The following is an 18,081-nucleotide window of genomic DNA, read 5'->3' as shown; positions in this document are numbered from 1 at the left end:
TCACATCCATCAAGACATGTTCATCTTGGATGAGGTAATATTTCTCAACTATAGTTGGGGGTCACTCAACTACTTTGAGTCACCCACTGTGTTCTTGTGATGCATGCCTTTGTCTTTGAAAGCCGATGTCACTTCTGCCAGACACATTCATGTGTCTGCGGAAAACATGTTAACGAATGTGACGGTGCACACTGTATCAGCATAAAGAGCAATTAAGAAAATGACTATTTAACTGTGGTGGATTATACTGCTTTGCTATTATCATATTGCATAAACAAAAACTACACCGGGACTGCCATTTAATGATTATTCACCTATATTACTAATATGAAGTCACAAACCCTTGTTTACCATTTTTCATTTAAATGTGGAAAGGCTGGTGGCTTCTCTCACAAAAAAAAAACAATCCTGCAAGAGTCCTGTAGGATTTTGGCTATAAGTGCATGAATCCTACAGGAATCCGCTTGTTAAGTGTGACAACATGCGAAGCAGCTTCCGGGTCCAAGCGCTCTAATCAACTGTATGGGGAGACTCATGCAATGGTAATTATAAACGTTTACAAAGCGATTTGATACTTTCGAAAATCACGATCGCAACATATATGTCCATGCCTAATATCCGATGGCCAGAAAGTGATTCATTTTTTTATAAATTGTTAAAATTTTGGTATTTGTGATGCAGCAAGCCCAGAGATTTTTGTGTACACTATAACTTTATATAAAATTAACTTTAATGTGTGATATGAATTAAAAGTGACCATAAACAAATAATTTCTCAACTCAAATGAGTGGCGGCTTGGACCCGGAAACAGTATTACATACGTCACCAACACGTCATCACTTAACAAGCGGATCCTAAGGTGAAATCCTGAATAAAAATTCTACAGGACAGAGTACTTTCCTAAAGGTGTCCTGTATGACTGTGTTGTGTTCTGCAAGATAGTAACACTTCTGCAGGATTTTTAAGTACTTACAGCATTGCTGTACGTATTTTCACTGATGTCCAGAAATAGGATTGTATATCATCCTAATGAAATGCTACAATTCCTGCAGGACGCCAAATTCATGGATTTACTGGAATGCCAATGTTTATTTCTGATAGATATCATGGACCTGTATTCATGCATTCAACTGACCTAAAACATTTCTCAAATTCCAGAATCCACACAAACAAACAATACAAAACAAAAAAGCAGCTAGTTTAAGTCAGCAATTTTCTGTACACAATAAATATGCCATTTATAACTGCACGTTTTTTTTATAAAATATATGTAAATTTCATTGTAGATATATACAAAAAAACTGAGATTTTTATCATTCCACATGTTTAAAACAGAGCTATTTATCGTAGCAAGATGATCATTTACATTTCTTACAATTACAGAACATTTTACAGTTGTTGTAATTACAGTACCTTTCAGCATTTATACATGTACTGTGTGTACACATCACAGACAACATCAGAAGGACACTGTTACGCTGCAACACTGGGGGGTGAAGCACATAAGATGTGAATTCACTCGAATATAGGCATGTAATCATACTTTTTATTGGCTAAGGTAAGTCAAAAATGTCTCTCTTTTTTCTAGACTTAATCGTTTCTGCAAATTAATGAGCCACATTCTGTTATCATCTGTCTACTTTTATCTTTAAGCTCTTATGACTAATAAATACATTTTAAAAAATTACATTTTCGGTCATCTTTGTTTGTTATTTAATTTGAACACACATAGTATTGCTTAGAAAAGGTGTTTCTTATACAATATCCCTTTAGCAACTCAAATAGATTAGTATACATAATAGTTTTTAGGATGTCTGTAGAATTAATTATTGAATTATTTTACTTAATAGAATGATAAATAATCATTGTAGAGTATTTTTGGTTTCATTTTTTAGCCAAGTGCATACAGAAATGTCATTTTCTGCCCAATTTTTTTTATTTTGGTGCATTGCTTTCATTTTGGTTTGTGGCAAACCTCAAAGTTTTCATGCACTGCAAGTATTTAATATTTTCTGTCTTCAAATAAGGAATCAATTTCACTATCTGAAAGATATTTACAATTTTGTGTAATAGCGTATTGAATTACATATACAGTTAATATCAGAATTATTAAACCACCTTTGATTTTCTTTTCTTTTTTAAATATTTCCCAAATTATGTTTAACAGAGCAAGGAAATTTCACAGCATGTCTGAATATTTTTTCTTCTGGAGAAAGTCTTATTTGTTTTATTTTCAGCTAGAATAAAAACAGTTTAATTTTTTTTAAGTACCATTTTCAATATATTAACCCCTTTAAGCTTTATTTATTTTCAATAGTCTACAGAACAAACCATCATTATACACCAACTAGCCTAATTACCCTCACCTGCCTAGTTAACCTAATTAACCTAGTTAAGCCTTTAAATGTTACTTAAAGCTGTATAGAAATGTCTTAAAAATATCTAGTCAAATATTATTTACTGTCATCATGGCAAAGATAAAATAAATCAGTTATTAGAAATGAGTTATTAAACTGTTCAGAAATGTGTTTAAAAAAAACTTCTCCGTTAAACAGAGAGTGGGGAAAAAAATAAACAAGGGGGGCTAATAATTCAGGGCGGCTAATAATTCTGACTTTAACTGTAGATGTTATTTTAAAGCAATAACGTAACATAAGTTGCAACATTCCAAAGCACCTCGTTTGTTCAGTAAATTGTCCGTCCAACAGTAAACAAATTTCATACATAATGAACAGGAAACATGCAAGTCACAAAACGTGAAACTTTTTACAGCTCTTCACCTAATAGTGTGAACAGCGTATGGGAATTCTGCCAAGAGTTGCGTGCTTAATAGACTCTATTATTGTATGTGTTTTTAATTGCAAGCTGTTTCCTAACATCTGTCTGTTGACATCTCTTTGTAGGAATTCAGTCTAAAACAAGATCTGTAAATTCTCTGCAGCTGTTCAGGCAAAAGCTGCAATCCAACTAAACGTGCTGACTTTTTTCACGTCGTTTAGCAACGCAAAGAACTAGGAAAGAGAAGTGTGTTTTGAAGATACAGAACATAAATCCTAATCAACTTTATGTTGTTTGGTTCATAAAGACTACACTCAGATAGTGATAATTACTGATTAAGAGACAATATTTATTTACAACACAGCTTCAAATAAACACTTTACAAAAGAAACCTGAAAGAACAGTATTTTACAGCTAACAATGGCAAATGAGGCCTATGTAAGTCCACATGCATACAGTGTATTTATGAAAAGTGTATGAAAGACAGCCACCTTTATGTCAGTAGAAAGTGCACCAGTTGCTGCTGTCACTGGGAGTCAGTCCACCTGTTATCAGGAGAATCAGGTCCACAAACCACCAGATGCCAAGACCACCCAGGGTTAGTAGTTTTCCCACCGCAGTCCCAGTATGTCCGAGACAGAAACGATCGACGCCGAAACATCCCAGGAAAAAGGAGTACAGTAGAGTGGTGATGAAGTAGTGTCCTGTGTATCTTAAAGATAAAAAAAAAAAACATGTTAAAGGGATAGTTCACCTAAAAAAATGAAAATTACCTCATCAATTACTCTCCCTTGTGTGGTTTCTTTCTTACACAAAAGAAGATATTTTGAAGAATGCCCATCGTGGGGACCCATAGTATGAACAAATATCTTATATGGAAGTGAATATGCCCCAATATATCTTTTTTTCTGTTCGACAGATGAAAGAAACTCAGGTGCTGAATAAGTGAAGGATGAGTAAATGATGGCAGATTTTTTGGGTGAAATATTTGTTTAAAAAGAAAATGCCAAAAAAAGACGCACACTCGTTTTCGTTATTGGCATGTTGATTGTTAGCATTAATAACGGGGAAAGTTTCTGTTTACTGTCATGCTTGTGGATTAATATAGTTGTCTACCAAGGATCAGCCTTGAGATTTAAAAAACACAGAGAGAGAGACTCTCAGTAAAAGGGATCCATGGTACTTTACTGCCCTCTTGTGGCAGCTAAAATAAATATAATACAACTGTTAACAAACAGAGGTCAAATAAAATAAAATACTTAAAGTCAAATTAAATATTATAAGACTTAAAATTTTTGGCAAATTACTTTTTCCATTTCATTTGTGATTACTGGATAAGGATATGTCGATTATTTTAAGCATGTTGATGTTACCATTTGGTCACATTAAGTCAATATATATTGACTTATCCACAACACATGGACATGACCTCAATCATTTTTGGTGATTTAATATATATCCCAAACATAAAATACAATTCTAGCAGCATTTTAGCTGATTGTACAAAATCTTGATCTATATTTGAGGTGTCAGTATGGTTAAAAAAAAAACACTAAATTATTTACTATAAATTACTCTGGTAGGAGATATCACAGCTTCTGTTTCTTTTTTAACTTCTACTTTTTTTGTAAACATTTAGTATTATTTGTTTGGGATTTGTGTTTTCACATTCTTATTTTAATGCCTGATTATTAAATTATTAAAATGATTATAATTACATTTAATATTTTTAAGAATGTTTTTTGGAAGAGTGCACTTGCATTGTGATGATATTATATTGTCATTCTGGCATTATATAATAAGTAGCATAAAATCTAATCTTAAAATTATAATAATATCGTTTATTGACATATATTTTGGTGCAAGATATCATACAACAAAAAATAGATATAGTGGCATGCCTAACTAAGACTAGGGCTGCGCGATTAATCAAAATGTAATCTAAATCAATGTTCAGAACCTATAATCGATCAATTTTTTCATGACAATTTTTTGTATTACTTTGGCTACCGTGTGTGGAGTCATGTGACCCTGCTCTGTTAAGGCTACTTTATATTTCTGTGTCAAAAGCACAGGCATGGTCTAGCACAGCCTTTGTGCAGTTCCTTACTTTTGTGAGCACATTACATGTGAGCATATTCTTTGTACAAAACTTATTAGTGAACTATGAAAATAAAATGATCGTTCATTATTCATAATCGAGTTAAAAGGTTCAATTAATCAAGATTTAGATTTGAAGCCAAATCGCCCAGCTCTAATTAAGACCATACTGAAAACAACTATAGGGAGACACTGTAAAAGAACTTTCAAAGACTACTTAAAAAAGCTTTGCTAGTAAGCAAGTTTTACACCAACACAAAAACATTATAGAACTATTTCCATTTTAACGTTTAATAAGAAATGCTCTAATATTTTGGTGCCACTGGACAAAAGTACGGTGGCCGAGAGAGCTTAACGTGCTGCAATTTAAGAAAACACGTGAGAAAAATCTTTGAGAAAAGATCTTCATCTGTTTTACAACACACGTGATGCAAATACTCACAACACATAAATTTAAAAAGCGCAAACATTTTACGAAAACACACAGCATTTCCTCACAACACTTTTCAAATAACACAACGGAAAAAAAGACCCTGAAAAGTGACGGACACTGCTATTTAATTTATAGTTATTTAGACTAATAAATACTGGAGACAAGGCAATCGGGATTTAAAATTATCAAACAAAAAAAACTTTCAAAGATCACCTACAACTGCACTGAGCAATAGTCATGGCGTAGCGGTGTCCGTAAGGTTTTTGCATCTTCTTGAAACATTTCTGTTGTATTCCGATAAAAATGCACTGTGTTTTCGTAAATTGTTTGCAGTGTGTGAAAATGCAGCGCATTTTTTATTGTCTATGTGTTAGGATTTGCAGCATGCGTGCCGTCAAACAGATAAAGATATTTTTCTTAATTTGCTGGCATTTTTCCAATTGCATTCATTTTCTTAAATTGCAGCATGTTAAGCTCTCTCAGCCACCATACCAAAGTTATTTCTGAGTAAAAATATTTTCTAGCTGAATATAAAACAGTATAATCTAACATATTATAGAAAGAAAAGTCTAAAAAAAAAGTCTCTACTCTTAAAAAGACAATTTGCAAACAATCTGAAAGTACTGCTAAATTATTGCTATTTTAAATAGCATGCATCCTTTCACTTACAGTAAATGGCATTTAATGAATGAAAATAGCTTTGGCATGAAATCAAACATTAATTTAATTTATTTACATTTCTAAAACATCTACAAAATAAAACCTTGTATTATATTGTGTTTCACTCACTTAATGCATGGTTCATTGCCTCTGAGAAACTCTCGTGGTCCAGCACACTCAATGCCATCAAGTGCTGTGCATAACACCTGGGTATGGTTCACATCTTTGTACACTTGACCACCAAACTATATGGAAAAGCAAATTGTATGTTGTTAACTTGTCTACAAATATTTAAACATTGGTATGTAAGCATCTTCAATGCTCTGAGCCACATATTTTTTGTGCGAAAAAATCTATACAAAAATGTACTTGCCTTTACGCACCCATAACCCAGTTCCTGAAAGGCAGACACATTTCCACCGTGATCAACTGGATCTTGACAGAATATGAATTCCTCCGGTCTGAATGAAATAACAGCACAAATGACCATCAAAAAAGCCGTATCAAAATCTGTAACAGTGCCCAATGTGCACAGGGTTTTGTATTGGACAGCCAAAACGTAGATCTATTCTATTATTTTATCACACATTCAAGCCAAGCCAACTTAAAAAAAACAAAAAAAAAACAAAAAAAAAACATGGAATTCCTAAAAGACTTTCTTAAATGTATTGCCTTGTTATGTCATCCTTCTAAATTTAAACAAAAAATACTGCTAAAATACTGAAATACTGTTCATTTCTAGAATTCACATATCAAGTTATTACAATTTTAGGTAATATTTAAGCACTATTCAGGAGCATTTTCAAACCTTTTCAGCACTTTCAAGTGTAGCAATTTACATAATTACATGCACACCTCATCACATTATACCAGATGCTTTGTTACTAATATAGTATTCAAAGGAACATTCTGGTGGCATGTTTGCTCATAATCAGGGCCAGACGGAATCTGTGGACTTTCTTTGCTATTTCTGCGGAGAATTTTGGTAAAAATCTGCAGATTTCTGCAGAATTATTTTGGGAGTATCCAGCGGAGTATTATAACTAAAACCTTAATATATTAAATAAAAACTAATAAATTACTGAATAAAAACTGAATAAATTCATATTTACAAATTTACTTAAGTAAATAAACAGAATTAATAATGGGATATAAATCAGCAGAAATCTGCGGAATTCTGCGTGCGCAGATTCCGTGTGGGCCTACTCATAATGTAATTTTCTCACATCTTAAATCTTTCATCGTAAATGTATAATCATTTTAATTTTAAAAAAGACAGACAGATCACATGTCCACACTTTAAAGTTACCATTTTATGCAAAAGCAAAAAATATATTTTATTTAAATAATTAATTATTATCTATTTAGTAAAATAAATAGTATGGGTGCAACACAATTACACTTTTAGGCAGATTCAAGCCCTTCATCCAAAATCTTGTAAACAGTTGATTCAAATTCCACCATTTTCAAGTGTTTACGTTTTTAAAATAAATATACACTTACAGGCCTTTATCAGGTACACCTTACTAGTACCATGTTGGACCTCCTTTTGCCCCCAGAACTGCTTTAAACCTTTGTGGCATAGATTTATCAAGGTACTGGAAACATTCCTCAGAGAAATTTGTCCATATTGATTGACATAGTATCACGCAGTTGCTGCAGATTTGTCGGCTGCACATCGATGATGTGATTCTACCATTCCACCATATCCCACAAGTGCTCTATTGGATTGAGTTCTGGTGACCACGGAGGCCATTTGAGTACATTAAACTCATTGTCATGTTCAAGAAACCAATCTGAGATGATTCGCACTTTATGACATGGTGCGTTTTGCTGCTGGAAGTAGCCATCAAAAATGGGTATACTGTGGTCATAAAAGGATTTGTGTCATAAAAGGGTTATTTTTAGAAACAATTCAGATTTGGGGTGGTGTCATAACGAAAGGGTTAGTTTGTTTAAAACTTTAGTTACGGCTAATGAAAATGACATGATTGTCCAAACTATTAATTCATGCATTTCCAAGTTGGTTTAGCGTGTGTGACGAAATAAAAACATTTACTATGCGCTTTGGCGAATGTAAGCAGAATGTCCAATACAAAACTTACCAGGCCGCGTGTTTTAGCAAGATATTTACTTACAGGTATCGACAGAGCACGACAGGTGACGGAGGGTTATACTCGTACTGCTCCGTGTGGTTTGATGTTTCGGTAGGAATAACGCTACCACTCTCCGTCACATTTTCCTCCGGTTGTTCGCTGAACAGAACTGGTTTGCTAGTCGTTACCCTGTTTCCGGGTGGCTCGGTTGAGTTTTGTGAGTGAATCCCTTCTAGACACTGTAAAAGCAGCACTGTAAAAAACAACAAGAACTGTCCGCATAGTAAAATGTAGTTGACTGAAATCTGCGGCATGATTTCACAACAACAGTAAAGCTGAACGGCTAAACGTCTTCCAGCTAATCAACGAGATGGCAGCTGGCTAGCATTGATTCTGCCAGTTATATCTGTAAACGCCTGTCGACATATTATTGGACTAATTTAATTTTAGAATATGCGAGTTACCATGTTGTGCGCTAAAATGTACCATTTTATACTGCTACCACAAGCTAAAACCGAACCGAGAGAGTTGACAACATAAGCGGCGCATTGTGATGACGCGTTATGTGTAGCGTTACGTCATTTAATTTTTTTCAGTGTTTTTTTATTTATTTATTATTATTATTATTATTAAAAGAAAAGCATATAACATTTTACAATAGATAAATACATGTGAGGGGATAAGTATAAACAAAATACAAATGTAAATATGTAATAATTAAATACATTAGAGAGTTCGCACATTTTAACATGCTTAATTCTTATTAGTTTCTTATTTCTTATTACTAATGTAGTAAACAATATAAGTAAATTAACTAAATAAAAACGATTTTTCTGTTGATTAGGATAGACAGTAAAGCCAAATATTATTTTCCCATAAAAATGAAAGATGTTTTGAACAATAGAAATTCTTATTAATATATTTTTGCGCCTAAAAAACTGTAAAGCCGTCTCCTCATATTCATTACAGACAATACAACTTACATCAATCTCACTTTTAAGTTGTTGTAAATAATGTTTTGCTGCATAGAATCTGAGATGTTTATAGGATATTTCTTTCATTTTATTTCTGGTATTATATTTCTGTAACAGCCACACTTTTTTTCCAGCAAATAAATTCACTCTTTAATAAACACATCCAATGAGACCGAATATAAGTAATGATTTCCTTTTGGAAAAATAGTAGGAATAGCTTCATTGTACTCTAAAATAAGTAGGCTATATTTAAATATGTTGTATTCTGTTCAGGGCGTCACGGTGGCTCAGTGTGTTGCACAATCGCCTCACAGCAAGAATTGGAGCTTATTGAATAAGCTAAATTGGCTGTAGTGTATGTGTGTGAATGCAAGAGTGTATGGGTGCGTCCCAGTGTTGGGTTGCGTTTGGAAGGGCATCCACTGCGAAAAACATTTGCTGAATAAGTTCTGTGGCGAACACTGATTAATAAATGGACTAAGCTGAAAAGAAAATGAATGAATAAATGAATGAATTCTGTTAAATTATTCTGTAAAAACAAAAATGAGAGAGAGCAAGAGAGAGGGAGATTACAACTGTTCACAATTCTTACCTCACAAATTTGTCACAAGATTTGGAGATTAACTGGCACGTTATTTTTTATTTCATTTAAAGTTAGTTATTGTTTCACTGTATTTTAACAGTACAACTTTTACTGTTTATTTTAGTACAACTCAGTGTTTTTTTTATGTTTTTTATTTTATGTTACTTATTATGCATATAAGAAAGAACATTTTAAAAAAAACACTATGAACAAAGAGCCAAAAGTGATTACGTAAATAAATCCCAGCAAATTGTACAAGTTTAAAAGATTTACACCAAGAAAGAATTTTCATGCAATATAATTATTATTTTAAGGAGTTCACATATAAATCAAAATTAATTCTGAAAATAAATAAGCAAGGGTATTTCTTTGAAAATGTATATTATTCGATGTAAATTTGAGTCAGAAAGAGCAATAGCTATATCCCATCTTTTTTATTAATTTAATGCCACAAGGACAAGAGAGATATTACACATTCAAAGAGTTTTCTGAAATAGAATATATATATATATAATATGCTCTGAAAACATTTAATTTCATGTAAAGGTATATATATATATATATATATATATATATATATATATATATATATATATATATATATATATATATATATATATGTATATATGTATGTATGTATGTATGTATGTATGTATGTATGTATGTATGTGTATGTATGTATGTATGTGTATATATATATATATATATATATATATATATATATATATATATATATATATATATATATATATATATATATATATATATATATATATAATACCTTTACATGAAATTAAATGTTTTTAGAGCATTACATATATTTAGTGCTTTTTTGTTTTGTGATTGAAGATTAACATATAATTTGAAGTCACAAAATGGTTAAAGTTTGGCTTACATTGAGGCCACTTTTTATGTATATGATATTTTCCTGATTACATAAACATATTAAAAATATGTTGTGGTGTTATGTTTTAATAAACATGTATAATATATCTTAAATAATATCTTATATTTGCCAGTGAATTTGTCAGGAGACTTTAATCACAGTGACCTCTTGTGGTGAAATTCAGATCAAAGAGAAGCAGATTTACATTCGCATGAGAGCTGTTTAAATGTTTACAAAACCCTCCTTAGACAAATTGGCAAATTAAACATAGCCATGAGAAGTATGTTTTAAATTAAAATCTATGACTAGTAAGAAAAAAAAAACAATATAATAATGCTACTAAAAAGTCTTAGTCCTGTAAGATATTGCCAAGTTCCTTTACATAAGTTTAAAATAAAATGTGTGGTAATCTAACCACATGCCCTTATATATGTAGTCTACTGTAGCATATATAACTCTGCAGATTTGGGAGGAAAATAAAGATAAAAGACAGAAATCGAATGGAATATCTTTAATGGTTGCTCTGCAACTTTATATTTGATGCATTTTCACACTTTCACGCAGCAGATAAAGACTAAAGAATAAATAGCATATATTAAATCTCAACCCAGATCTTCAGTTATTGATATATAACACAGAGTCGCATATATCATTGCAGCAGAGTTTGTTGTTGCTCCAGCACAGACATCTCTAGAGATCCTGACACCGTGTGTTTTGATCCTTATTAGCTTTTAATCCAAACAAAGTTGATCCAGGAGTTGCAATGCTAGCATGTTCATTTATATCAGTTTCTCCATATGGGATTAATACTGAGGTGGTCTGTGGTATTTTTCGGCCATGCACCCACACTGGTACAGGATAGGGTCTACATTGGGGCCGGTAGCTAATGTTGAAGAAAGGCTGCCGGTGAACCTGGTAAGAAGCTGCAGAAGAGCTGCCAGCAGATGTGGTCATGTAATCCTGTGGATAAGGAAATATATTTCCTTGCGCTGAGACGAGCACTCCCTGTGAAAATCAGATCAATCAATCAATCAGACAATAATGAAATAATAAACGTGTTATATTTTACACACAACCTGAAAGCAATAAAATCAACAATGATATAATGTTTTACAATTGAAGTCAAAATTATTAGCCCCCCTGAATTATTAGCCTGCCTGTTTATTTTTTCTCCAATTTCTGTTTAACGGAGAGCAGATTTTTAAACACATTTCTAAACATAATAGCTTTATTGACTCATTCCTAATAACTGATTTATTTTATCTTTGCCATAATGACAATAAATAATATTATACTACATATTTTTTAAGACATTTCTATACAGCTTAAAGTGACATTTAAAGACTTAACTTGGTTAATTAGGTTAACTAGGCAGGTTAGGGTAATTAGGCAAATTATTGTATAATGATGGTTTGTTCTGTAGACTATCGGAAACAAATGTATAGCTTAAAGGGGCTAATAATTTTGACCTTAAAATTTTATTTAAAAATTAAAAATTGCTTTTATTCCAGCCGAAATAATACAAATAAGACTTTCTCCAGAAGAAAAAATACTATCATACTGTAAAAATTTCCCTGCTCTGTTAAAAATCATTTGGTAAATATTTAAAAAGAAAACAAAAAACAACGGGTGGCTAATAATTCTGACTTCAACAGTATGTCTTATATTTATTTTAATATACAGTTGAAATCAGAATTTTTAGCCTATCTGTAACATTTTAAATCTTTTAAAGTTCTGTTTAACAGAGAGATTACTTTGTCAGCACATTTCTAAACATAATAGTTTTAATAACTAATGAAGAGTTCATATGCAAAATCCTCTAAATGCCATCTGTAAGTTTCTCCTAAAATAAGCATTTTTCTCAGCCTCCTATATTTATGTTCAAGTGTTTGACTTTAAAGGCAATGAAAAGAACTTCTTTGTCACTATAAAAGTAACATTTCTGAGTCCGAGAAAGATGCTAATTTTAATATAAAATATCAAACAGCATTTAGAGGTTTTTGCATCTAAACTCTTCAAATTTCTAATAACTGATTATTTTTATCTATGCCATGATGATAGTACATCATATTTTACTAGATATTTTTTTAGTATTCAGCTTGAAGTCCAATTTAAATGCTTAACCTTAATGAGGTTAATGAGGCAAGTCAGTGTAATTGGGCAAGCCATTGCACAAAAATGGTTTGTTCTGTATCCAATTTTTAAAAAATATTGCTTAAGGAGGCTAACAATATTGACCTTAATATGGTTTTATAAAATGTAAAAACTGCTTTTCTTTCATCCTAAATAAAACCAAAAAGACTTTCTCCAGAAGAAAAAATATTATCGGAAATACTGTGAAAAATTCCATTAAATATCACTTGTGTGAAATGTTTAAAAAAGAATAAACATTTCACAAGAGGGTTAATAATGCCCCCCTCAACTGTATATATTAATCTTAATTTTCAAACAAAATTTGTAGTTTTAATAAATAATCTGTGGTATTAAATCAAATAAGTTCCCACGGTGGATAACAGCCCTACCTGAGAGGTCATTCTGTGCTGCTGAAAGTTCGGTGGTAAATCTTGCATGCCAGTAAGTCTTTGTTGTGAGGACGAGACTGAAGTGGTGTAACCTTGACCCTCTCCTTCATTTGACCTTCTAGGTATCCAAGAACCAGTTGCTTCAGATGCCAAAAGTGGAAGTGTTCCAACATAATTAAACTGACATAAATTTGACAAGACGTGTGACGGCAAACGCAGAGAATTAATTAGGCCTGGAGTGGGGAAGTAAAAGTGTCGAGCGAGCGAATCCTTCTGAGAAGCATCAGTCACATCAGCTGCAAACTTCTGTTGTTCAGCATGTTTTTTATCCAAGGGTAAATGCGCAGGTTGCTCTACACTGTGCTGTTTCTTGCTGTTGATCTCAGGGTTTCTGTCTCCTATCTCCTCATTTGGATCATCCTTGGACTCTTGCACGGTTGTGGAGATTTCTCTGGAGTTTTGTTCGTCTTGAGAAATTGACTGGATTGACTCAACTTCATTGCTTTCCTTTTCATCCCCAAATCCATCAATGTCACTCTCATTTGTATCTGAATGTGTAAAATATCGGAATAAATAACTTAAGGATGTGTGTTAGAAATAGCATTTAAAACATTGTTAATACAATACATTATAAAAAAAAAAGTATTAATAAATATTGAAATTTTATATAATGATATAAATTAACTTATAATTAATGCTTGATAATGACTAATCATGATAAATCAAACCAAAATTAAAGTTTGTGTTTAATTAATGTGTGTGTGATATGCATATTTACTATGTAAATATACTGTACATACACACAAAATTATACAAAATCAAAATATGTACATAGATATTTAAATTTAAAATTTGTATTATATGTGTGTGTGTGTGTGTGTGTGTGTTCTAAAATAAATGCAAGCATGTGGGTATTTCTACTTACATAATAAATATTTACAGTACACACACACACTTACACGCGCACACACACACACACACACACATATATTATGTAAATCCAAACTTAAATTTTAGATGTGCTTAATTACAAATTAATCGTTGCCCAGCTTCATTTGTAATATAATTAGAATGTGAATTTATATAAATAATAAAATATGTTTATAATAAACAACAGTTTGATATTTGTTTAATGTATAAGTATATAAATTCTAACCTGTTGAAGTTGATGTAACAACGTTACTTTCTTGAATCAAATAATTTGATGAAATTTGGTCAAAGGACGAGTCGTCTGTCAACACACTGGCTTTTTTGGGTTCCACCTCACACCTCTGATGCAACATCTGCTTCCTGAGAATCAAAAAGAAGTTATGTCAGTGGATACTACAATTATTTCAGACAGTGTTGCTTAAAAGCTTACACAAAAAAAAAATCTCAATTTAAAAATAGAATTTAACCCTGAAAATAAAAAATGTCCTGTTCATATCAAAACTGAAAGGATTATGATGATTGATTATATGATTTACACTAATAAATCTGTACCATCGGAGCCTTTTAACTCCAGATCAACTTTAGTCTGCTGATAATATAGTTTATTAAAAAAAAATGTTTTATATACATATTGCATATTGACCAACACTGACCTTTTCTCTCGTCTCCCGTTCCCAGTCTCTCTGAATCCTTTAGCAAATGGGTTATTGTCGATTTTGAGCTGGGTTATCTGTTCAGGTACAATAAATGTTAATGAAAATATCACATTTCAAGTATTGAGCAAACTCTTTACAACCTTATAAAACAAATAATTTGAAACAGTACTGTCACCTTTTCATTTTGGTATGCCGTCACAGCAATAAATTCAGTCTCAGGAAACACATATGTTTTGAATGTGCTGTAAGGAAGTTTGAGGACGTCATTGGCTCGAACAATATGAAACCTTGGCTGATATTTATGCATGGAGTTTAAAATAGTCTGCAAAACAAAAATCATATCATTTTAAATAATGATTTTATACAACAACAATGACATCTTCAAATTAAACCAAATTAATTTAAAATTAGTGGGGAAATAATATCTTTTCAAGTTTCAAAAATTTCTATAATTAACAAAAAAATCTCTTTAGATTCAGATTTTTTTCTAAATCAAATCTCAAAAAAGTCATGTTTACCTTAACTTTTGCGAGTCAGAATGTCAAGATGTCAAGAAATACCTTTACAAGTCTGTTGTTTTATGATTTAAAAAAACATAGTAACCACAAATTTACCAGTTTTTCTTAAATCTTTAATCACTAAACTGTTTTTAAATGGTACTGAACGCAAGATTAATTTACTAAAGCCTACTAAACATGGCAAAATTTCTTAATTGCTTATAGGCAACTTGTTGAATGTTTTATATACCTTTTACTTTTTTCTCTTTATTTATTTTTCTTTCAGTGAAAAAATTAAAAGTTTTAAGAAGAACTTCAATATAAAAAGTGATTCACATCTTAATACTCACAAATCCATGTTTGTCGGATATATTATTCGTCAGTTTGAGTTTATGAAAGGTCACAGCTTTAGACATCCATTGCTCTCCGGTAGAAGGACTGTCTGGGTGGATGTACATGCGCTTGGGCATTTCTGGGTCGGCCTTTCCAGCCACCATCCAGCGGCAGTTGTGAAACTTGTATCTGTAGTCATCGGACGCGACTATATCCATCAGCAGAATGTACCTCGCCTTCCTGTCGAAGCCGCTGCAGCGCACTTTGAAGGCTGGGAACATCCGCCTTAAAGAAGCAGAAGAAACGACTCAAAATACAAAGCAAACTTTTAAAAATAAAGATTCTTGATTAGCACGCACGAAACCCTTTAAGATATAGTAAAGCTGTTCTGTAGCCTATATTCTTAAAATATTCTTCAAACTTTAAAAAATATGGTTATTTGAAGAGATTTTCACTAAAAGGTTCTTAAATTAACCAAAGGGCTTCTTCTTTGTTATAAATGTGAAAAGTTTGTTTTTGATCTTCCAGCACCTTATAGCCTAATTAAGAGAAACAAATCTAAACAACCCAGCGACCTGTCATGGCGCATTTCACACGACGTTTTCCTAAATGAAGTCTAGTCGTGTTAAATCATCTTCTTACCTGCCAGACTTTGTTATGACCATCTCCGTGCCGACTTTGTGAAACTGCCCCCACAGTTCATTGCCTTCCAGGTGAACCACAGGTTCGTCCTCGGGTGTCTGGACGGGGTCTCTGGTCCGCCCGGAGAGGAGCGCAGGAGCCGCGGACTCTTTTAGCGCCAGACGGATCGAGCTCTGGAGCGCGTTCGCGAACTGCTGGTGCCCATATCCAACAGGGAAAAACTGCGCCTGCTGTCCCAGCATCGGGCTAATAGTGAAGTCAGTGGGACTAGCCGGTATAAAGTGGTGATACGCCATTCTCTTAACTAGCGCTGCGTTTGTGGTTATTTCATCATCAGTATCATCATCAGTCAATCACAACAACTCCTCTGTGTAGTCTTCACTCTTTATGAGGAACCATATTTTAACTGATCAAAAGTTGTAGACACTTTGTCTAAATAAAAACTCGCGTTTTTGAGTGAGTCAATCATTCTCATGCTGTCATGTCTCTGTCCCGTTGAGTGAAAAACCCAACTGCAGAGACAGTAAAGGCTGTTTTATGGGGTCTCGTGCGCACAGATGAACTCTGGGGACCTTGTGCCGAATCTCCAGACAGCATGGTGTTGGTTTGTTGTCTGGACGGGACAGTTCAGTCAGGGCTTTCTGATTGGCTCTATGGACACATCCAAACCAATTGTGCTTCATAAGGGCGTGGTGAATCGATTTAATGAAGAATCAACTGCAACAAAGTGATTTGGTACAAATGGAGAATAGGCTTAGCTGTCTGAAATTTAGTGTTGCTCGTGTTTTTTACATATTGTTATTTGAAATGTGAAACAAAGCTATGAAGTGCAATTAAGGTCAAACATTTTGTGTATTTTGACACATAAACAAGAAGTCCCTCATATTATTTCTACAGCAGTTCTTTCTGCAGATGAAGACGGAGAGACTGGATAAGCCAATAGCTATAACGTTAAAATAAATAAATAAATAAATAAAATGTTTGAATGCCATGTATATTTTTCAATTTAGGCCATGAATTTCATAAAACATTAATGACATTAATTCTGACATGATCGCAGTACGATATAACAAATGACATTGTTCTTTCTAAAGCTATTGAGATGTCTGATAGCTTTTCTAAATTAAAATTTTCTGATTGGGATAATGTCTAAACCAAATATGCTGACTGAAAACTGCACATTTTTTTGCAGAAAAGTTCATTGCTTAACAACAGCAATAATGTACACTATCGGTCAAAAGTTTGGGGTCAGTAGGTATTTTACATGCTCTAAAATGAGCTTATCCTGCTCACCAAGGCTGCAATTAAAAAAAAAATACAGTACAAATTGTACAATTGTGAAATGTTATTGCACTATAAAATATCTATTCAAAATCATTTAATATAATAATCTATTCTAGTGATTTGAATGATGAATTTTCACCTTCATTACTCCAGTCTTCTGTCACATGATTCAGAAATCTCTCTAATATAATATATTGTTATTGTTATTATTATTATTATGTAGTAGTAGTGTTGTTGTTGTTGTTGTTATAAATGGAAATATTAATAACAGCAATAATGACTGGACTTAATAACTTAATTTGAAAATACATACAAAAAGTAAATAAATATTGAATGAATAAGTTTAACAATTTTACATTTTTTACTTTTAATAAATGCTGCCTTGATGAACAGAATAAAAAAATAAAAATAAAAACTGATCCCAAACTTTGACTGGTAGTATATACATTTTTTTAAAAGGTGTCATTGTATGAACCAGAGATGCCCAAAGGCCATCCCATCTGAGAAGAGAGAAAGAATTTTGGGGAGGGTTGGGGTTTTAATACACATTCATTTCTAATTTAATATAAGCTTTCATTTGCTTTTTTAAGCTACAAAGCTTGAATTAAATGTTTCAATAAAATTTTGTAAATGAATCTGTTTTTAATGAACACACTGTTGCTCAGCAGACTCAGCACAATTCCGAAGTCCTCAGTGAGCAAATCAAA

The 18,081-nt window shown here is 32.5% G+C and overlaps 2 protein-coding genes across 2 annotated transcripts; both read right to left on the bottom strand.

Annotated features, from left to right (window-relative positions):
• Positions 1-3,106: 3,106 nt before the first annotated feature.
• On the bottom strand, positions 3,107-8,603 carry tm2d2 (TM2 domain containing 2). Its single transcript, NM_001002640.1, is given in 4 exon segments — positions 3,107-3,490; positions 6,101-6,216; positions 6,345-6,432; positions 8,110-8,603. Coding segments are annotated over 4 exon segments (690 nt in total). The 5' UTR covers positions 8,382-8,603; the 3' UTR covers positions 3,107-3,276.
• A 2,403-nt stretch (positions 8,604-11,006) lies between these two features.
• tbx3b (T-box transcription factor 3b) lies at positions 11,007-16,667 on the bottom strand. Its single transcript, XM_087253529.1, has 7 exons — positions 16,091-16,667; positions 15,466-15,733; positions 14,794-14,940; positions 14,616-14,692; positions 14,189-14,322; positions 13,033-13,580; positions 11,007-11,515 (listed from the first exon to the last, which is right to left on the bottom strand). The coding sequence occupies exons 1-7, from the start codon at positions 16,384-16,386 to the stop codon at positions 11,201-11,203; spliced, it is 1,785 nt and encodes a 594-aa protein (XP_087109655.1). The 5' UTR covers positions 16,387-16,667; the 3' UTR covers positions 11,007-11,200.
• Between the last annotated feature and the right edge of the window lie 1,414 nt (positions 16,668-18,081).

Source organism: Danio rerio, chromosome 5 (genome assembly GCF_052040795.2).
Source record: "Danio rerio strain M-AB ecotype USA chromosome 5, GRCz13ab, whole genome shotgun sequence".
NCBI classification, from domain to species: Eukaryota; Metazoa; Chordata; class Actinopteri; order Cypriniformes; family Danionidae; genus Danio; species Danio rerio.
This window is presented reverse-complemented; position numbering and strand designations above follow the sequence as displayed.